Below are 17,235 nucleotides of genomic sequence, written 5' to 3'. Positions count from 1 at the left end.
TAACATTCACCAGCATCTTTGATTTGGGATCCTTCAGATTCCAGTGAGTGGCCAGTTAACCCATCCTGGTTCTTGAGCCTTTACATTTCAGATGTATGATGAGAACGAGCGATTCTCTTTCATTGCAGTTATTTTCTGATGATGCTGTCACCCCTAAAATGTTTTTTTTTTTTTCTTTTTCTAATGAGAGTAGGAGGATGTGTGGGAAGCACTGCTTCGCCAGTGTCCATCTGTGATATCAGCTATGGAAAATACAGCACCCAATTCTGCCTGTAGTTACACAGCTGTAATGAGAGTTACATCTGTATAAAGGACTCTTAGATTTTACTTCCCCTATCCCATGTTATGTCTTTGTTTATTTTAGAGGGACATCGTCAAGACAGATCAAAGTTTAGACCTGCCATGATTATTTTTTTATATAGTCTTGGCACCTCCATAATACTTTTTATGAATGTTTTTCCACCAAAACAAATTATTCAAAGAGGAAAAGAAATAGCCCTATACTCGAGAGCAACCCTACAATAATAAACCAGCATGCACAGCCTCTCACTTAAGTGCTGCAATCTCGCAACATTCAATCAATGTGCATGTAAGTTATGGAGGAAACGAAAATTCAGTGAGGAAACAAGCCTGAGGAGTCTATGTACACTAATGAGGGAAGTTTTGAGAGTGTATTTTTGAAATGTTTCCTGGAAGCAGTTCAGAGTAGTGCTGTCTGCCTGTAGGTGGGTGGACAAGACCTGCTGCCCTGTGAGCCCTGCTATAAAACAAATAATTATAAGGAGCACAGTTAAAGAATCACCAAATGTGTTTTCAATTAAAAAAACAGAGCTGGCCCAGCACTAGAAATCTTAGCAAATCTTTTACCAAACCCGGCTGAGTTTCTAGTTTGTATCAAAACCAGGTGAGTTTTCAGGGTCTTCATCTAAATTAAATCAAAATAAGCCACTCTTAAACCAAATTGTCAGGTTAAATCAGTGTAAACAACTGTGTAGCCAAATTGGTTTAAAATAACACTTCTGGGCCTGGTCTATACTTAAAAGTTAGGTTGACATAGCAGTGTCAGTCAGGAGTGTGAAAAAACCAATGTAGCTATGTACCAGTGTAGATGGAGCTATGTCAACAGAAGCATTCTTCCATCAACATAGCTACCATTGCTCAGGGAGGTGGTTGTCCTAGAAAAAAAACCTTCTATCTGGGTAGGCTGCATTTATGCTATGGGGTTATGCCGGTATAACTCCATTGACGTAGCTATGCCGGCACAGTCTCCATAGCGTAGACATACAGTAAATTAAATTGGTGCAACCGTCTCATGTGTCAAAACCAAAGCTACCTGATGGTGAGGTGTTCATATATGAAAAGTACTCAGTGTTATTAGCCCGGGTGTTCTAATGTCTAAGAACACAAAGTAGTCACTGGTGAGGTAGCAACAGGTGGTGTATCACTTGCAGCAAATGTACCTCCGACCTGAGCTGTGTACCTCTTAAGGAGTGTACATGAGAGGCTCAAGTCAGGAACGGTTTCCAGTCTGATGCATTGATTGTGCCTTTGCTAAAATCATCTAGTAATCTCTCCCCTTCAGACAACTCAGGCTGCTGTGCGTTAGCAGGAGCCTGAGAAAAGACCTTAGCTTTTGAAAAGTAGGTGAACTCCTTGCCTCTTTGTTTATGTACAGCCTGCGTCTATTCAAGTAAAATGAGAGTCGGAGGAGACGACCCTGAATGTGCAGTTCCCAGAGCTTGCATTGTTGCTTTTGTTTCCTCTGCAGTCTTGTGCTTCTATAAGTTAATAATCGCTCTTCAATTTCCTTCTCTTTCTTCCTAGGCGAGGGATGGATTTATAGACCGTTTCTCACCACAGTGAAGAAGTGGGCATGTCTGAGAAGAAGGGAGATATGCCCTTAACAAGAAGATATCGAGCGCCTTTTGTCTTGATTTTTCTTGTACTCCTGTGGGGTGGAGAGAGAATTCAGGCACAAAGAGCAGGTATGTGCTGATGCTGCTAGGACAAATGAATATTAAAAAGCTACCTAGATTTTTTTACTGTGCTTCGGACAATACTCCTGTAGAAAAAAAGCTAGCAATGCAGCCACCATTAAATATAAAGTAAGCAGACCTCAAGAAGAGGGGTAGTTTAATGCTGTAAGAATCTGGCTTTAACTAGAATCCTGTAACCACTGCAGGATCAGGTCATAGCAAGCTTAATTCAGCCCTTCAGCCTTCCAGGCTAGACTGAGTAGCATGCGGTTTACTCTGCCTGGGTGTGATCCAAACCCCTTTGAAGTCATTAGGAGTCTTTCCATGGATTTCAATGAGATTGGAATCAGACCTTCAGTGTCTTTCAGATGACACCTTAAAAACTCAGCTATCCTGGCCTTTTTCACCTTCTGGTGTCCTTAGTTAATTTTATACTAAAATGACAAGAAATTGTAGCTATCCCCTTCAAACTCAGTAGCAGCTGCTCTCACTGTATGAACTACAGATGTAGTTTGTGAACACTTTGGGATGAAAGGTGCTATATACATGGAAACCTTTATCATTAAATGAGCAAATCATTATTAAAAAACCCCCACAAATAAACATCATCTCTTTTTCTGTTTGCATCTTGCACACAAACAGGCTATAATGGTATCAAACTTTGTTCAGCAAAGTATTTCAGGACTAATTCTGGGCCTGTAATTTGTCTGTGAGCTGTTTTGACTGGAGATAGGTGACATGGAATGACTCTGTTTGCTGAGTGGATGGCTCCCTAACTCCTAGAATCATGTTTCCATAGAGCATTTAGGAACCAGATATTCCACATTCTGTTAATAATCCCCACCCTTCCTTTCAAATGAGTTGTTTCTGCCAGTAAACAGTTGTCCTTAGAATATTCTTAGAAACAAGAAAAAGATTCTCTGGGCAGTGGAAAGGAACATGTTTAAAGGTCTGGACCAGTATTTATTGAAAACCTTTTGCAGCATTCGCCTTGCTCTGTCAAGTATATAAACAAAGAATCACTGACCCGTCAAGGATTAGCCTTGTTAAACACAGGGTTTTCCTGTATTAATTCCTGAATAAACCTCACTGCCTTTGCCTCGACACCCTTGTTTTGTGGACAGTCACTCCTGAATGGACATGAGATTCCTTCTCTCTGCTCTATGTGGTTTTAAATTACACTTACTATCACCTGCTGAGATGTGGAAAAAGAAGCAACACGCAGAGGCATTGCTGAATATGTTTAAACCTTTGTATTCTTCAGTTATCTCTGCTTAATCCACTTTTTTCCCAGATAGGATAGATTAATGATCCTGAACTTTTCCCGTAGCCTTTAGAACGGAGGATCAGTTTGGTTAAGCTTTACAGTTAAATGACATATGATGTCTTTCTGTTATGCAAGGAGCAGAGCAGCATTAAACTTGGCAGTCTAACTGAGGCTTGGTCTACACTTACCTCAGCGATTTGGCAGCAGTCGACCGGAGTTACGTAAAGAACTTGCGTAACTCCCGTCGACTGCTGTGCTTTTCTTCTGCGCGCCGTCTTCACTGCGCTGCGCCGACGGGAACTGCATTCCCATCGACGCAGCGCTACGCCACCTGAGGAGGTGGCTTTAGTACGTCGACTTCTGGATTGACTGAGTGGGTCTTCACCGACCACTCAGTCGATCCAGATAAGTCGATCTGACGGCGGCGACTTTGCTGCTGTCAGTGTAGACATAGCCTGAGATGCATGCATGCATGTCTCACAGCATAAAACCCACACGTTCCAGCCAGCAGGCACCCTTAAGTCATTTAGTGAGTGGTATATTTTTGTCCCCTTGAATAACAATTGATTGAGAGCAGTTCAGTGTTCCAGGCATGCCCAGATAGACTTTGCCTGTTGAATGGCTGAGTGTATCAGCTGAATACCATTAGCAGGATGATCATTCATATGGCACCATGGTGCTGTACAGAGATGATATTCCGTAAAATGTTAATGGTCAACAGCACCAGAACAGGTGCAGTGGAGTTCCTCTGCAAAAGGGTTAACATCAGTGGTGGGTGACCCTCACAAGACATTGTTCAGATAAGCACGGGAGATACGGGATCCTCTGATCTGTGTAGACACACTTATCATGAATCCTGTGAGCTATCTTTTTTCCCCTCAAAACACCGCTATTACTGCTTTGCAATAGGATCTTACCCCAACTCATCTTAATGTGTCTGAGCAACCTCCACTAATCCTCCCAGAAGAGATGGCTTCTCTGGGACAGTTGAGTGGCATCTCTTTTTTCCCCCCCTCCCTGCCACCCCTTTAGCAGATCTGCAGTCCACCAAGACTGCCCACCATCAGTGCAGGAGCTGCAGAGTGAGTTGCCCAGCTAACCCCTGAAGACGACTGGCTGCTCTGAGAGCTAATCCGTAATCTGTCATGAGCAGAGCAGGGAATGGAGAGGATTTCTTGAACCCCTCCGTGACCTCAGACAGGATAACGGTTCCATTCAGCAGACCAAACTCAGGAAAGGCTTGAGAAAGTCTGTTTCAACCACGTCACCCTTCCTTAGGTAACACACAATAATAAGCAGAGTTATGGGAGGGTTTTAGAGCAGCTGCTGGGTTGGCTCTGCTGTGTACAGTAGCCGGGTGCAGAGTTAGACTACAGTGTAAATTGGCCTGACGGCAGCTGACAACAGCTTTAAGCAGTTGATACAGAAGCATCTGTGGATCAGCAGGATAGAGGAAAACCTGGCCGGGCCCCCTTAGCACTGACTATGCAGCAGGGGGAGTTGCCATGCATCCCTCCTACTCTGAGATGTTCTTCCTGTGGCAGGTTATTCTGGCTCTATGGCCCTATTTTGCCAACAGAGTGCGCCTCCTTGGGGGATCTGGGGCCACTGATTACGTTTTTCTTTTTTTTTTAAAAAAAAAGGGCATTTGTACAGCAGCTCTCATCCTGAAGAATCACCTAGCCCTTTATGAACTAAGACAAATAGAGGATTTCATTAATTCAACACTGATCAGCACGCTTCCCACAGAGTGGCACATTGTGATCATACCTTGTTGCCCCCCCCGCCGCCTCCTCCCAGGCCTTTTTGCGGTTATGTAGCACATTGGCAAATGCTCAGGCAAAGCAGAAAAAAGGCCTTCTGTTGATAGGTCCTCCTTGAAGGTGGCTGTGAAATATACTACAGGTCTGGCTTCCTGTTGCCAGAAAACTGCACTTAAAACGTATTGGCCGTTTGGATTACACAGACATCAGATTACGAATCTCTTAACTGAAGACAAAAGGCTGGTTTTGGAGGTGGGGAAACATTTCCTTTGCTAAGGGACTATACTTTGTTGTCAAGGAAGCCACACTCCTATTCAAGGAATCATCCCTTAGTCAATACACGCTGGCAAACATAATAAGAATAAAAATAATCTTGTTATAAACTTGTCTCCCCCAGACATGGTGGAGAGGAAATATTTGCTTGTAACTAGGCATAAATAAATTAACATTATCATTTGAGAGGGAACACAGGAGCTTCACTTTTCAAGATCAAGGCTGGCACAGGCATAGTCAACACAGATCTCTTGATCCAACAATATCTTTTCAATGCATTGCGTTAGAAATCAGAATGGAAAAGGGACTTCTGAGGTTTTTAAAAGAGAAGAGTAGACTCATATACATGCAGACAGCATAGATACAGGATAGAGTGGAGACGGAGCAAGCAGAACAGAAAAGGAGTGGGTTTGAATTCAAAGTAACAGAGGTGTCCAATTCCACTATCATAGAATCATAGAATAGATCTCCCAAAATTGTTGGGGGGAAATCACAGGAAAGAAGGGCTAGAAATTTGTGCTTCCTCTGTGGAACAGAGAGAGAGATGCCTCCAGCACAGAGTCAATACACTGAATAGACATGACTAGAGAGATTGAGATATGTGTGATGATCCTCTTCCAGCTTCTCCTAACAGTATCTTCCATTGCCCCTGCAGGTTGCAAGAATGTCCACTATGACCTTGTTTTTATCTTGGATACCTCTTCCAGTGTGGGTAAAGAAGATTTTGAGAAGGTCCGCCAGTGGGTGTCTAATCTGGTGGAGACCTTTGAGATCGGACCGGATAAGACCCGTGTAGGAGTGGTGCGTTACAGTGACAGGACAACCACAGAGTTTGACCTGGGAAGGTACCAAACTCGTGAGCAAATCAAAGAAGCTGCAAGGAACATTAAGTATTATGGGGGCAATACAAACACTGGAGATGCCCTCCGGTACATCAACACCTATAGCTTTTCCAAAGACGCTGGGGGGAGGCCTAGTGATCGAACCATTAAGAAAGTGGCTATCCTTCTGACTGATGGAAGGAGCCAGGATTATGTCTTGGATGCAGCCACTACAGCACATAAGGCTGGAATAAGGATCTTTGCTGTGGGAGTTGGTGAGGCCTTAAAGGAGGAATTGGATGAAATTGCTTCTGAGCCTAAGTCTGCCCATGTGTTCCATGTCTCCGATTACAATGCCATTGATAAAATCCGAGGGAAACTCAGACGACGGCTTTGTGAAAGTAAGTAGAGACACTGTTACTTTAATACAAAGGGAATTGTAATAGGGTAATCATTGTGTGACTGTGAAAGTCCTATACATATGCTCTTTCACTCTCCTTTGTTTGTAACCCTAGATCCTGTTTTCTCTCTTCCTCCATCTCCATCCATACATCCACTAGTGTCCTGAATTTTCCATTCTTTAAGAAGCCACTTTACTGGTGGTGGCAGCCATGGTCTGTTTAGTTCTGGGTTGTATGGTCCAAGACAATAATACATTTCCAGTGGGGTTAAATCGGAGAGAATGGAAATGTGTATATATAAGTCTCTCTCTCTTTTTGTTTTGATTTGACTCATTTGTGCATTATGTCGTGGCCCACTGGAAGCTATTTGATCTCTGACTCCGTGTATCCAATGTATTCTCACCTAGACTTGAAGTTTTATCTCTTATCAGAATTTGGTCGCAGCTTCCTATTCAGCTTATGTATATGGGTAAGGTCCGGTTTCTTGCTGTCATTAGGCAGTATAGGGGAGAGGATTGTAGAGCGAATCATCCCTAGCCAGCAGCATTGGAAATAACCAATTCTGAAGCCAAATGAGATGTAACCCGAGTCAACACTTGGGGGGGGGGAGATGCCCCATGGAGGCATTGTTGTGCCTGCAATGCTCTGCAATGACAGATATCCCAGCTCTTTAGCAGCACCGCCCATCCATGGCCCCCATGTAAGGGACCCTGGCTACAGGAGCCGCATAAAACTGCTTAGCTTCGTGTTCGTCAGGGTATTTAAAGTCACTATGTGTCCTGGAAACTACAGTCACGAGACTGCCCTGCATCGTGCAGTCTGAGTTTGCAGGACAGCTGATGAGTCTCTCTGTGTGGTGCTGTGACGTGGTGGATGGTGATGTGTGTTCTCACCATGAAGTTGTGTCATTGTGTGATGGTAACACTGCATCATCGTGGACTGAATCAAACATGGCATAACGTCTGTTGTGAGATTCATTTCATTGTCTGATTTCAATTTATAGACGTTCCTGTGCCCAGGGATTGATCACATCATAGAAGGGAGTCATACTGGATGTTTGCTAGATGTATTTAGGGCCGATCAAAGCTGTTGGTTCTCTTTACACTAAAATAAACCTCTGACAGTCTTATGCCTTTGGGGCTGCAGAGACATGGGAAGAATTATCCCCTGCCATGCTGCATGTAACACTGGTTCTGCCTAGAGAACAATTTTGATGTGCCCAGAATGGCTTGATGTTGCATTGAAATATGTGCCAGTTCCAGTAGAAAAGTTTCTTAAAAGTACATATTGCAGTTTGGATCTCTCTCCTCTTACCAAGGAGTCATTTGCCTATCTTACCAGGTGGAAAGTTATCGCCACATGGCATTCTGATCACAGATTAGGCCCACAGTACCTGTATGTAACACCTGCTTAATTAGAGCCCATGAGATTTTCATCCTGAGGGCTATGTCTGACATCACTCAGAACTATCTGCTGCCATCCGCAGGAATGACTTAGATGGGGAGAAATGAAGCATCCTAAAGTGTGGATCAAGAGCAGGGGTTTAGAGTTATTAAACACGGGAAACTTCTTGGGGAAGGGATAGATTCCTAAATTAGTGGGTTGGTTTCTACATGACCCCAAAGGGATCCAGACTGCAGGTAATGACAATTAAGAAGATTGAAGGGGCGTTATTAAAACCAGGAGCTAGTGGAAAACATGCAACTGTCAGGGGAGGACACTGGTGGGCAATCAGATCTGCTAAAGAATGAATGACGTGAAATTAAGTCTTCAGGCATGTGGGAGAGGACAGTGACTGCTGACTTGGCCAAGGGAAGGGCAGTCAGGGTGCCAGAAGCAATGGTTGAATAAAAGGTCCATAAAAACAGACTCTGCTTGCCATGCTGATGTGTTGTCTCTTGAAATGGCTGAACTGGTTTAGCTATTTTTTTTAATGAGTGTAATATTTAAGGTCAGATTAGACCTAAAGAAAAAAATCTGCCCCTGGGCAGAGCAATTTGATGTTGAGAAAACTGGTGAGAGAGGCTTTGGAGGCATAACCAAAGGAGGCAGTAAGACTGAGATCAGAGGGTTTTTTTTTTTTTTTTAGGGTGAATAACTCAGGGGAGAACTGGTGTGTGGAGATAAAGGGTGTAGGGGCAGAACACATGCTTGGAATGAAAGGGAAAAGTGGAGTTGTAGTTTTTGTACTGTACTGGCCAAGAAAGATGCTGCCATCCCTAACTCTGAGTATCCTATATAAATGTGAGGATCAGCGCAGTGATGCAGATCCTCAGGTTTCTGGCAGCAGCTGCTCAGAATAACTTGTCACTTGTCTTTGGTCCCATTGGATTTCCGTTTTGAATTTGTATTATTCCTTGCTCTATTAGACTAGGATTTCTCACTGAGAGTGAGTCACTGAGTGCACTAATAGTATTTTAGGTTTGATCTGCTCCTATGGAAATAAACATCGCACACTTGAAAATAACACATGCGCTCAGTAGACCCTGTGTCAGTGACTGATATATTTACCACACGACTCCATTTACATCCTGGACTGGAGTTAGCTGACCAAATTGGGTGACAACTTTCCATGATGGCAGGAGGAGATGGATTACTGTACAGATTCCAGGGACGTTCCATGGATCTTCCCGCTTTCAAAATAGCATTTATGTGCGTATGATTTAGCGACAAGAGCAGGCAGATATGGAGAATTTAAAACTGACACCACATTGCCAGTGCTAGGTGAGTGCTAGGATGAGGGGAAGAGGGAGAATATAGCTCCTGTTTGAAAAACTGGGGCTGTGTTTTGAAGTTGGGGTCAAGAACATTAGTGCATGCACATGGACAGAGGCTGACTGAGGCTGGGAAATGCTCTTGATTGAGTTTAGGACTGCAGGGGATGGACCATGGAAATTCCCAGACCCTCAGGGCTTCTTTCCTAAAATAGCCAGCGATAGCTACAGAAGGGTGCAGAGGGCTGGACAGGGCCTTCCACTTTAAGAATCACTCCTGGGCCTTAGGAGAACTTGCTTGTCTTTCAAAAGTTCTTTGTCCCACTAGGGGCATGCAGTCCAGTCCTCAGTTCACTCCCATTTTCCTCCAATATCTTTGAAATAAACAAGCAATGACCATGCCTAACTTCTGCTTCCTACAGTGTAAAGGGCAATAGAGCAACCTCGATTGCTCTCTTCTCTCTCGCTCTAAGATGCGTGGCTGTGTCTGGCCAGAAACAGGCTTTGCGGGGCCAGCCATAGAGAGGCAACAAGTTGTATCCTGGTATGCAGCATAGCTACGAATGCTCCTTTGTTTCCTCGGAGCAGTGTGCCATGGATTTTGCAACCGAGCAAATTCTTTTCTCGTTCTCAGGGCTGATGCTTGCTCTGCTGGAAAACCTCAACACTGGAACGTGGTTTTCCCCTCCTCTTCCCCCCAGGCTGGGAGCTACTCCCACTGCAATGAAATGGTCAGCTGTGATCCTTTGGAAGTCTTGGTGCAGTCGGGATCTGACTGTGAGCCCCTTTTCTCCTTCTTGGTGTGCAGGGAATAAAGGGCTTGATTCTAATGCTGTTTACACAGCGTAGATGAGGGAGTGACTCCATGGAAAGTATCCCTGAACTGCCCTAGCATAATTGAGGACAAAATAAAGTTTTGAGCTCTGGGCAGACTTCTGGGGTCTTTAAAGGTACAGTTGCAACCTATTAGAAAATGAAAGTGATTAAATCTCTTGCATTCTCCTTGCCCTCCTATTGGTTTAATATCCTAATTCATTTTAAAATAGTTACACGCTCGTAACAGCAACATGAAATACTGACAAACAACACAAACTGTGCAAAGCCTTGGCAAAATGAAATCCTCAACTATTACACTACCTTTCTCTCAGCATCGCTTCAGCAAGCTCATATTCTTCTCATTTGCACAGTGGCACTGTAATTTAGACATTGTTTAGAGAGATTTCTTATATCAGCTGTGAGAAAGAAATTTCCCTAAATTGTAATAAAACTAACTGCAAATGCGGAAAGAAGATTGCACTGATGATAGATAAAATAAATCCTAGACACTGGAAAGAAACAGTAAGCTCATCAGAAAATGGATGGGTCTCAGATGCAGGAGAAATTACATCTTATGAAAAAATAATGTGCAGCTTAGAGAACAAAATGGGGAGGAATATGGGAGCCATTTCTCACCTGCGTAAGATTGAAAAAGAGAAACAGAGAAATCAAAACAGACCGAGCTGGAACATATTGTCATGCGCTGGAAGTCATTCATGACTTGTTTGTCAAAAGTACTGCACACCTGCAGCTGTCCTTGATTTTATTGTAGCTGTGGGTGCTCAGCTCTTCTTGAAATTAGGCAAGAAGGATCTGATACAAAACACACTGAAATCAATGGGAGTCTTTTCGCTGACTCCAGTGGGCTTTAGATCAGGCCCTAAAAGAAAGGGTAAAAGAAAGGACACTTATCTTTTGGGTGAGATGATCTTTTTTGGTGTTTACTTGGTAAAGGACCGCTGAGATGATCTTTTTTGGTGTTTACTTGGTAAAGGACCGCTGAGGAACAGTTGGTAAAAGGAACAGTCTGCAGTGTGTGTGTGGCAGGGCCAGGATCTGAGCAGCTGGGCTAACACTCCACAGGACTGCAGGTGAAGCACAGAAAAACTCTCTGAGCTTTCAGGTTTATTTATAGGCTTTTCTGGTGTGAACAAAACAGATTTAACAGAGAATTTAACTGCATTCCCTTCGTGCATCTGAATAAACTTTAGAGCAGATCGTGTGTGTCCAGCGCTTCCTGCCGGGGCTTCTAAGCAAGCTGCTGGCTCCACTTTGCAAGGAACCCACCCCCTTTTTAATGCTTTGGGCCTGCTTCTTTTTTGTCTTGGTCTCTTGCATAGTCACAGGGAGCAGCACAAATCCGAATGGTCTCATCCTACATCCATGATGCACAGGTATTAATGGTTACAAAAGGGGCTCAGGTGCAGATGAAAGCTTAGGGCTTCCTCCAGTTACCCATAGCTCAGAGATGTGCTGTCACATGGGAGACAGGAACACAGCTCTGCAATGCAGTGTTGAGGTTTAACCTCCATCCCACTGACTGGGTTGGTGGATTCTGCTGCTAGGCACATGATGGTATTTGGCGGGGGACCTAGATTTGAATCAAATCTGTAGGGACCACTTCCTGGTGCACTAAGGCTACGTCTACACTGGAATAAAAGCCCCACGGCACAGTTGCAGCTGGCCCAACTCAGCTGACGTGGGCTTGTGGGGCTCAAGCTGCAGAGCTAAAATTGCTGTGTAAGGGGTCCCAGAACCTGGGCTCCAGCCCGAGCCCATATGTCTACACTGCAATTAAACAGTCCCGTAGCCCAGCTGGGCCAATTGCAGGTGTTTATTTGCAGAGTGGACACACCCTTTCAGACCTGTATGTCTCATTGCAGTATGTTGCACTGAGAACTTGAATAAAGATTTACACTACAAAAATAAGTGTTGCAAAATCAAAGAAGGCTGGTCCCGTTCATTTATAGCAGATATGGAGCAAGGCAGTTTCTCTTGGAAGCACCAAAAAGGTAACATTAGTCCCCCTCCCTCATTCCATGCTCTCCATTAAAATAAAAGAACTGCAAAGTGGTGCATCAGAATGGAATAAGGGAAGGATTAAGATCCACCCTGCCCTCTTGTTCTAATAGTGAAGCTTGATCTCGTTGTCTGTTAGGAGTGAGTGTATCCAATCTTTCCTCCATGCTTTGGGGGAAAATAAACTCTCCCATGGTCCCTGCCGATGTGTCCTAGGGAAAATGTCGTTCAGAATCTGGTGAGCAGCTAAGTCCTGCTAAATATACTAAAGCAGACTATACTTAATTATCCAGTTGCCTTTTTCTCTTGAGATAACATTGGTGTTGCAGTAGAGGTCTGTTATTATCTTCAATCTCAGTAGAATCAATTCAGATGGTACCTCTTGGGAGAGCAAATTCCTCAGTTTCAGTAGCATGTAAGAACTTGGCTCGGCTTAGTGATGGCTGGTGGTGTGTGCTTTCCTAATGCACCTCAGTCATGTACTGCTTGCACCACTGTTCTTTAGTGTTGGTCTCTCCCTATTACAGACTGGCAGTTAAATGGTGCTTTTGGAATTCCAACCAGCATCCCACAATGATGATACTGAATCAAGGCTGAATCTAGGGTTTGTCATCCGACGCTATCTGGGAAATGGTAAAGAGACCAAGTTTTCATTTTATGTTCTTCTACCATACTCAGCATCTGGGTACCTGAGTGCCTAGTCACGCAGGGCTTGATCCAAAGCCCATTGAAGTCAATGGTAGTCTCCTTAGAACAGGCCCACGATGAACAGTGACTACACACTTTACTGCCCCTAATAATCTCACCACATGTTTTGCCTGCATGATGAGATCAATACTAGGCGTAAAAACATTTAACTCTAAATCTCTAAAGGTGAGGCGTCAGCATATTAACCCAACAAGCCGTCTAGTCAACCTTATTCCACTACTGACACTTAGAATCATAGAATATTAGAGTTGGAAGGGACCTCAGGAGTTCAGTTAGTCCAACCTTCTGCTCAAAGCAGGATTAAGCACTTGAAGCTTGTGAGTCATGACCCTCGCCAAGATGTTAACAAACTGTCTCCACGGGGTCTCTTAAAGCCTGTCCCCATCAGCTGAAAGTTATACTGGTTTTGAAAATAGTTTCATAAACACAACTTAACCATGTAAACAGAACCACTCTCAAAACTGGGTTAGTATGTCTGCCCTATTCATACGGTTCCCATAGGAACAGAAAATCCTATTAAATCACTACGATATTCAAAACTGCCTGTCTGTTAGGACCAGAACATGGTTCTGAAACAAGCTTTCTTCAGAACTGTTTACTGTTGTGCTGTGTGGATTCAAACCCTGCTACCAGTTTTATATTTTATTCAGAAGAGGATGAAGTTCATCCCTTTGTCCAAGGCCTGTGTTAGACCTATGCCCTTCCTGAGATCACATCTACAATCCTGACCCGCTCCAGATAGGCTATTTCCCACTTCACAGTAACAGGACACTTCACCCTGTAGCAAGTTTGTAAAGATATTAAAGTAAAGAGATTTTGTAAAGCTTGTAAAGATATTTTTGTGCAGATGAATTCAGACCTCGTTTTGTGCTTGACTGTGCTGTACGCAGAGACATCATAATTAAAATACATCACATTGCATTGGTCTGCTAAGAATATTCCTCCCTCAATGTAGAGCACAACTTGATTTATAAGGATGGGTTATTTTTGTTAGTAAATTGTAGGTTTAGTGTTTCAATCTCACCAGGGATTTTATGAGTTACACCCAACGGCCAAATTCTTTTCTGTCCAACTGTTGATGTGTTTGGAATTTAGAGCAAAAGTATTGGAAACATGTTGAATATCTATATCAACTTTATTTTGATGGATCATTAATTGATTGCTTTGAAATGCAAACTAGGGACTGTAACAAACTCCATTGTACTAATTCCCTATTGATACCCTTGCAAAAAAATGAAGGAGAATAGATATGGGTTCTGCAGAAAGAGCCCCTATAATCTGAGAACTTGCCATTGTGGGATCCATAGGCCCCAAAGATTGATGCTGGCCATGAATATTGAGATGATCTTTCCAGGATGATAACCTGCCCAGATATAGCATTCTTCGTCACTGCATGTCCTATACAGCTGCACTATGTTCTTGTGCAATGTCGGACAGGTGCAGACTTCCTCTCCAAAGATGGCTGCATTTCAAAAGTGGATCCTATCATACATATGGGGGCAATTTGTATTCCTTGATTTACACCTAGGGCAACCATTTTGAGATGTCGTCACTGCATGTCCTATACAGCTGCACTATGTTCTTGTGCAATGTCGGACAGGTGCAGACTTCCTCTCCAAAGATGGCTGCATTTCAAAAGTGGATCCTATCATACATATGGGGGCAATTTGTATTCCTTGATTTACACCTAGGGCAACCATTTTGAGATGTCGGTCACGGTCAAGCTAGGCCATAACTTGATCCATAAACTAAGAAACGCCTTGAGATTTTTCACTATATACAGTAAGGCTATGTCTTCCTGGCCAAAAAAGGCAGAGGGGGTTGCAATGAGACAGCTAACGAGTAAAATCTTTTAACTGTAAAATAACTGTAAAACCGTAGTGTAGAAAAGGTGCAGGCACTTCTTACCATGATGTAGCTAGACAAAATCAGCACTATAACCCCCACTTAGATTTGACCTCGCCTGATAATATCACAGTAAACAGCCTGATCTCCACTAGGATTTTACAGCGAGATAAACGTCTATTAGTTCTCTCACTGTGAAAACACACAGGGTTTGGCAGGGACAACACAGACTATGTGTAAGCAGTTTCAGTACTGTAATACAGACAGCAGGGTGCAATGGACTAAGCCGTGAACGAGAATCCAGGAGAGCTAATTCTAGCGCTGGTTTGCTGTGTTGCCTTGGACAAATCACTTTAATCCCTATATGTTGGATCTGGGTGTTTAAACTGGTCAGAATCAGGTTCATAGGATTGACTCAAACCAGACTTACCCTCTATTGCAAAACTCTTGTTATTCTGTGGAAAAAGTAATACTTGGTTTCCATAGCTACTCAATCTGGCAATTTTATTTATATTGGACAGATCTGGGTATCAGCCTGAGTGATTACACAGTACTTTTCCATAATGCAGTTCTATATACTCTGCATATGTCTAGGTTGCATTCATCACCTAGCTTTTCAAGTTCATAATATTTTCAGTCGGGGAGATGATACCCATTTAGAGGTCTATTGGCATGTGTGCAATATGTTTTGAGCGTATGCTTCCCTTATTTAAATCATATTGCAGGAAAGTCTTCACCTGTGGAAGGAGTGGTTTATACTCCCTTTATCTTGGTCTTCCTTCTAAAGATCATGATAAATTGGCCCTAGAAAACGAATGCATGGTGTTACCACCTGCTGCAGTCTGTTGGCTCAGTACGGCATAGAAACAATGCTCTAAAGACAAGCTCGTGGCTGAAATACACTTAAGGGGAGCCAAGAAGAAGAGAGAGAGCTGCTTTAATCAAAGTTGTTGAAAGACACCTTTGCTGGGTGTTGCCTTTTCTGCTGAGGCGTGTAGACTAGAACCTGCATGGGGCTGGCTCACAAATTCATTTTGTTTCAATGATCTTTCAGTTTTTCTTTTTGTCTGTCTGTAATGAAGCAATTCTCACAAGCAGATTTTGCTCTGCACTGGGGGGTCAAACTCTGGAGGTCCTTCTGCTCAGACGACATTTGTCTGTCCCTTCATCTACAAGAGAAGCTCAGTTAACTCTAATGCTCTTTTTAGAAGTGCAGCATGAGATTCACACTAGGGATCTGCTTCAAAGCCCACGAAAGTAAACAGGAAAGACTCCTATTGACTTCAGTGGCTTGGATTGTAATGGAAATGGATTTTGATTCAGCAAAGCACTTAAGCATGTTCTTAACTTTGAGCACATACTAGAGCCCCTCTCTGTTCATGGACATGCTTAAGTGTCATTAATTGGGGTAAAGTTTTCAAAAGTGTCTAAGGGAATATCTGTGCTGCAGTCAGGCCTGCATGTACAGGCCTATGGGAGATAATCTGATGGCGCTATCTTGCTAAAAATAGCAGCATAGCAGCATCAGCAACACAGGCCGTGGCATGGGCTAGTCAATCAAGGATGTTCCAAGAGCCCTGGGTGGGATTGTACTTAGTGTAGTTATCCTGTGATGCCACTGCTTCGCTGCTATTTTTACTGAGCTTGCTCAGGTATGCCTAAGTGTGCTGCAATTATGCCTTCTCATTCTTGTGTGTAGACATACACTTGGTGATTCAGGTGCTTTTGAAACTCTTACGCTTGGTGCTTAAGTGCTACATTGAATAAGGGCCGTAGTGCTCAAAGGGAAGGACTCTAGCCAGGCCCTCCACCCCATTGAGCTTCAGGCCCTTTAGAATGATCCAGATTGGCCCTTGAGTTGAGGAGTCTTGAAACCCCATCTGACCTCCTCCTTTGACCTCAGTTGCCTTAGTGCAACACAACCAAAATAAATAAAATGAAATTATCAAGGCAAACAGCTTTCTTTTTGTTTTTAAACCAGCTTGAAGTTGCAAATCACCCTGTTTAAAATTCCCAATATTTGGTTCTTTTCAATATGTTAACATGACTTGTCCTAGTGGAAAAACTTGCATTATATGCACACACATTTGTGTTCTTAGACTTATTCAGCCAAGACATCTAGCAATAAAATATTCAGTTCTCCCTCAATTACAGTTCTGTCCTTAAAATTTACTGTGCAACTTCATTATCCCATAGATCTGATCCCTGGAATAACTGTGAGTCAGATCTTTCTTAGATTATAAATAGTCTTGGAAGGATTAGATTTTTATGAGTAAAAGTTGGTAAATATTGATTTCTCCTGTATACACACAAACCAATTAAAAATATTTTCATCGAGAATAATTGAATTTCGCAGATAGGCAAAGTAAGAAAAATGCTGCTTGAGAACTCATTAGAGTTTGATTTAAGGATATTTACTTCATATATTTTGATGTGATGTTTACAATTTGTTAAAGCTTTAACTTTTTGAATCTCAACCTCTGCTGTCTGTCTGATCCCTACCATAATTTCCCACAACTGTGAAAATTTTAAATCAATAAAGATCTAAAACAATGCTTAAAAATAAACAAGGATATTTTCCATCAAAATTATTTTAAAAAATCAAATTCTGCCAATCTTAATGATAACTTCT

The 17,235-nt window shown here is 42.9% G+C and overlaps 1 protein-coding gene across 1 annotated transcript in view; it reads left to right on the top strand.

The window, feature by feature from the left end:
- Nucleotides 1–17,235, top strand: part of COL22A1 (collagen type XXII alpha 1 chain) — a 266,483-nt gene that overhangs the window by 15,817 nt on the left and 233,431 nt on the right. The window contains exons 2-3 of the mRNA XM_067531757.1: nucleotides 1,825–1,985; nucleotides 5,935–6,501. Of these exons, the coding sequence (XP_067387858.1) occupies nucleotides 1,874–1,985; nucleotides 5,935–6,501 (679 nt within the window). The 5' untranslated portion in view covers nucleotides 1,825–1,873. The remainder of the gene's footprint in view (nucleotides 1–1,824; nucleotides 1,986–5,934; nucleotides 6,502–17,235) is intronic.

Source organism: Emydura macquarii, unplaced genomic scaffold (genome assembly GCF_026122565.2).
Source record: "Emydura macquarii macquarii isolate MOO-44397 ecotype Brisbane River unplaced genomic scaffold, CSIRO-AGI_Emac_v2 contig_369, whole genome shotgun sequence".
In the NCBI taxonomy this organism is placed as follows: domain Eukaryota; kingdom Metazoa; phylum Chordata; order Testudines; family Chelidae; genus Emydura; species Emydura macquarii.
This window is presented reverse-complemented; position numbering and strand designations above follow the sequence as displayed.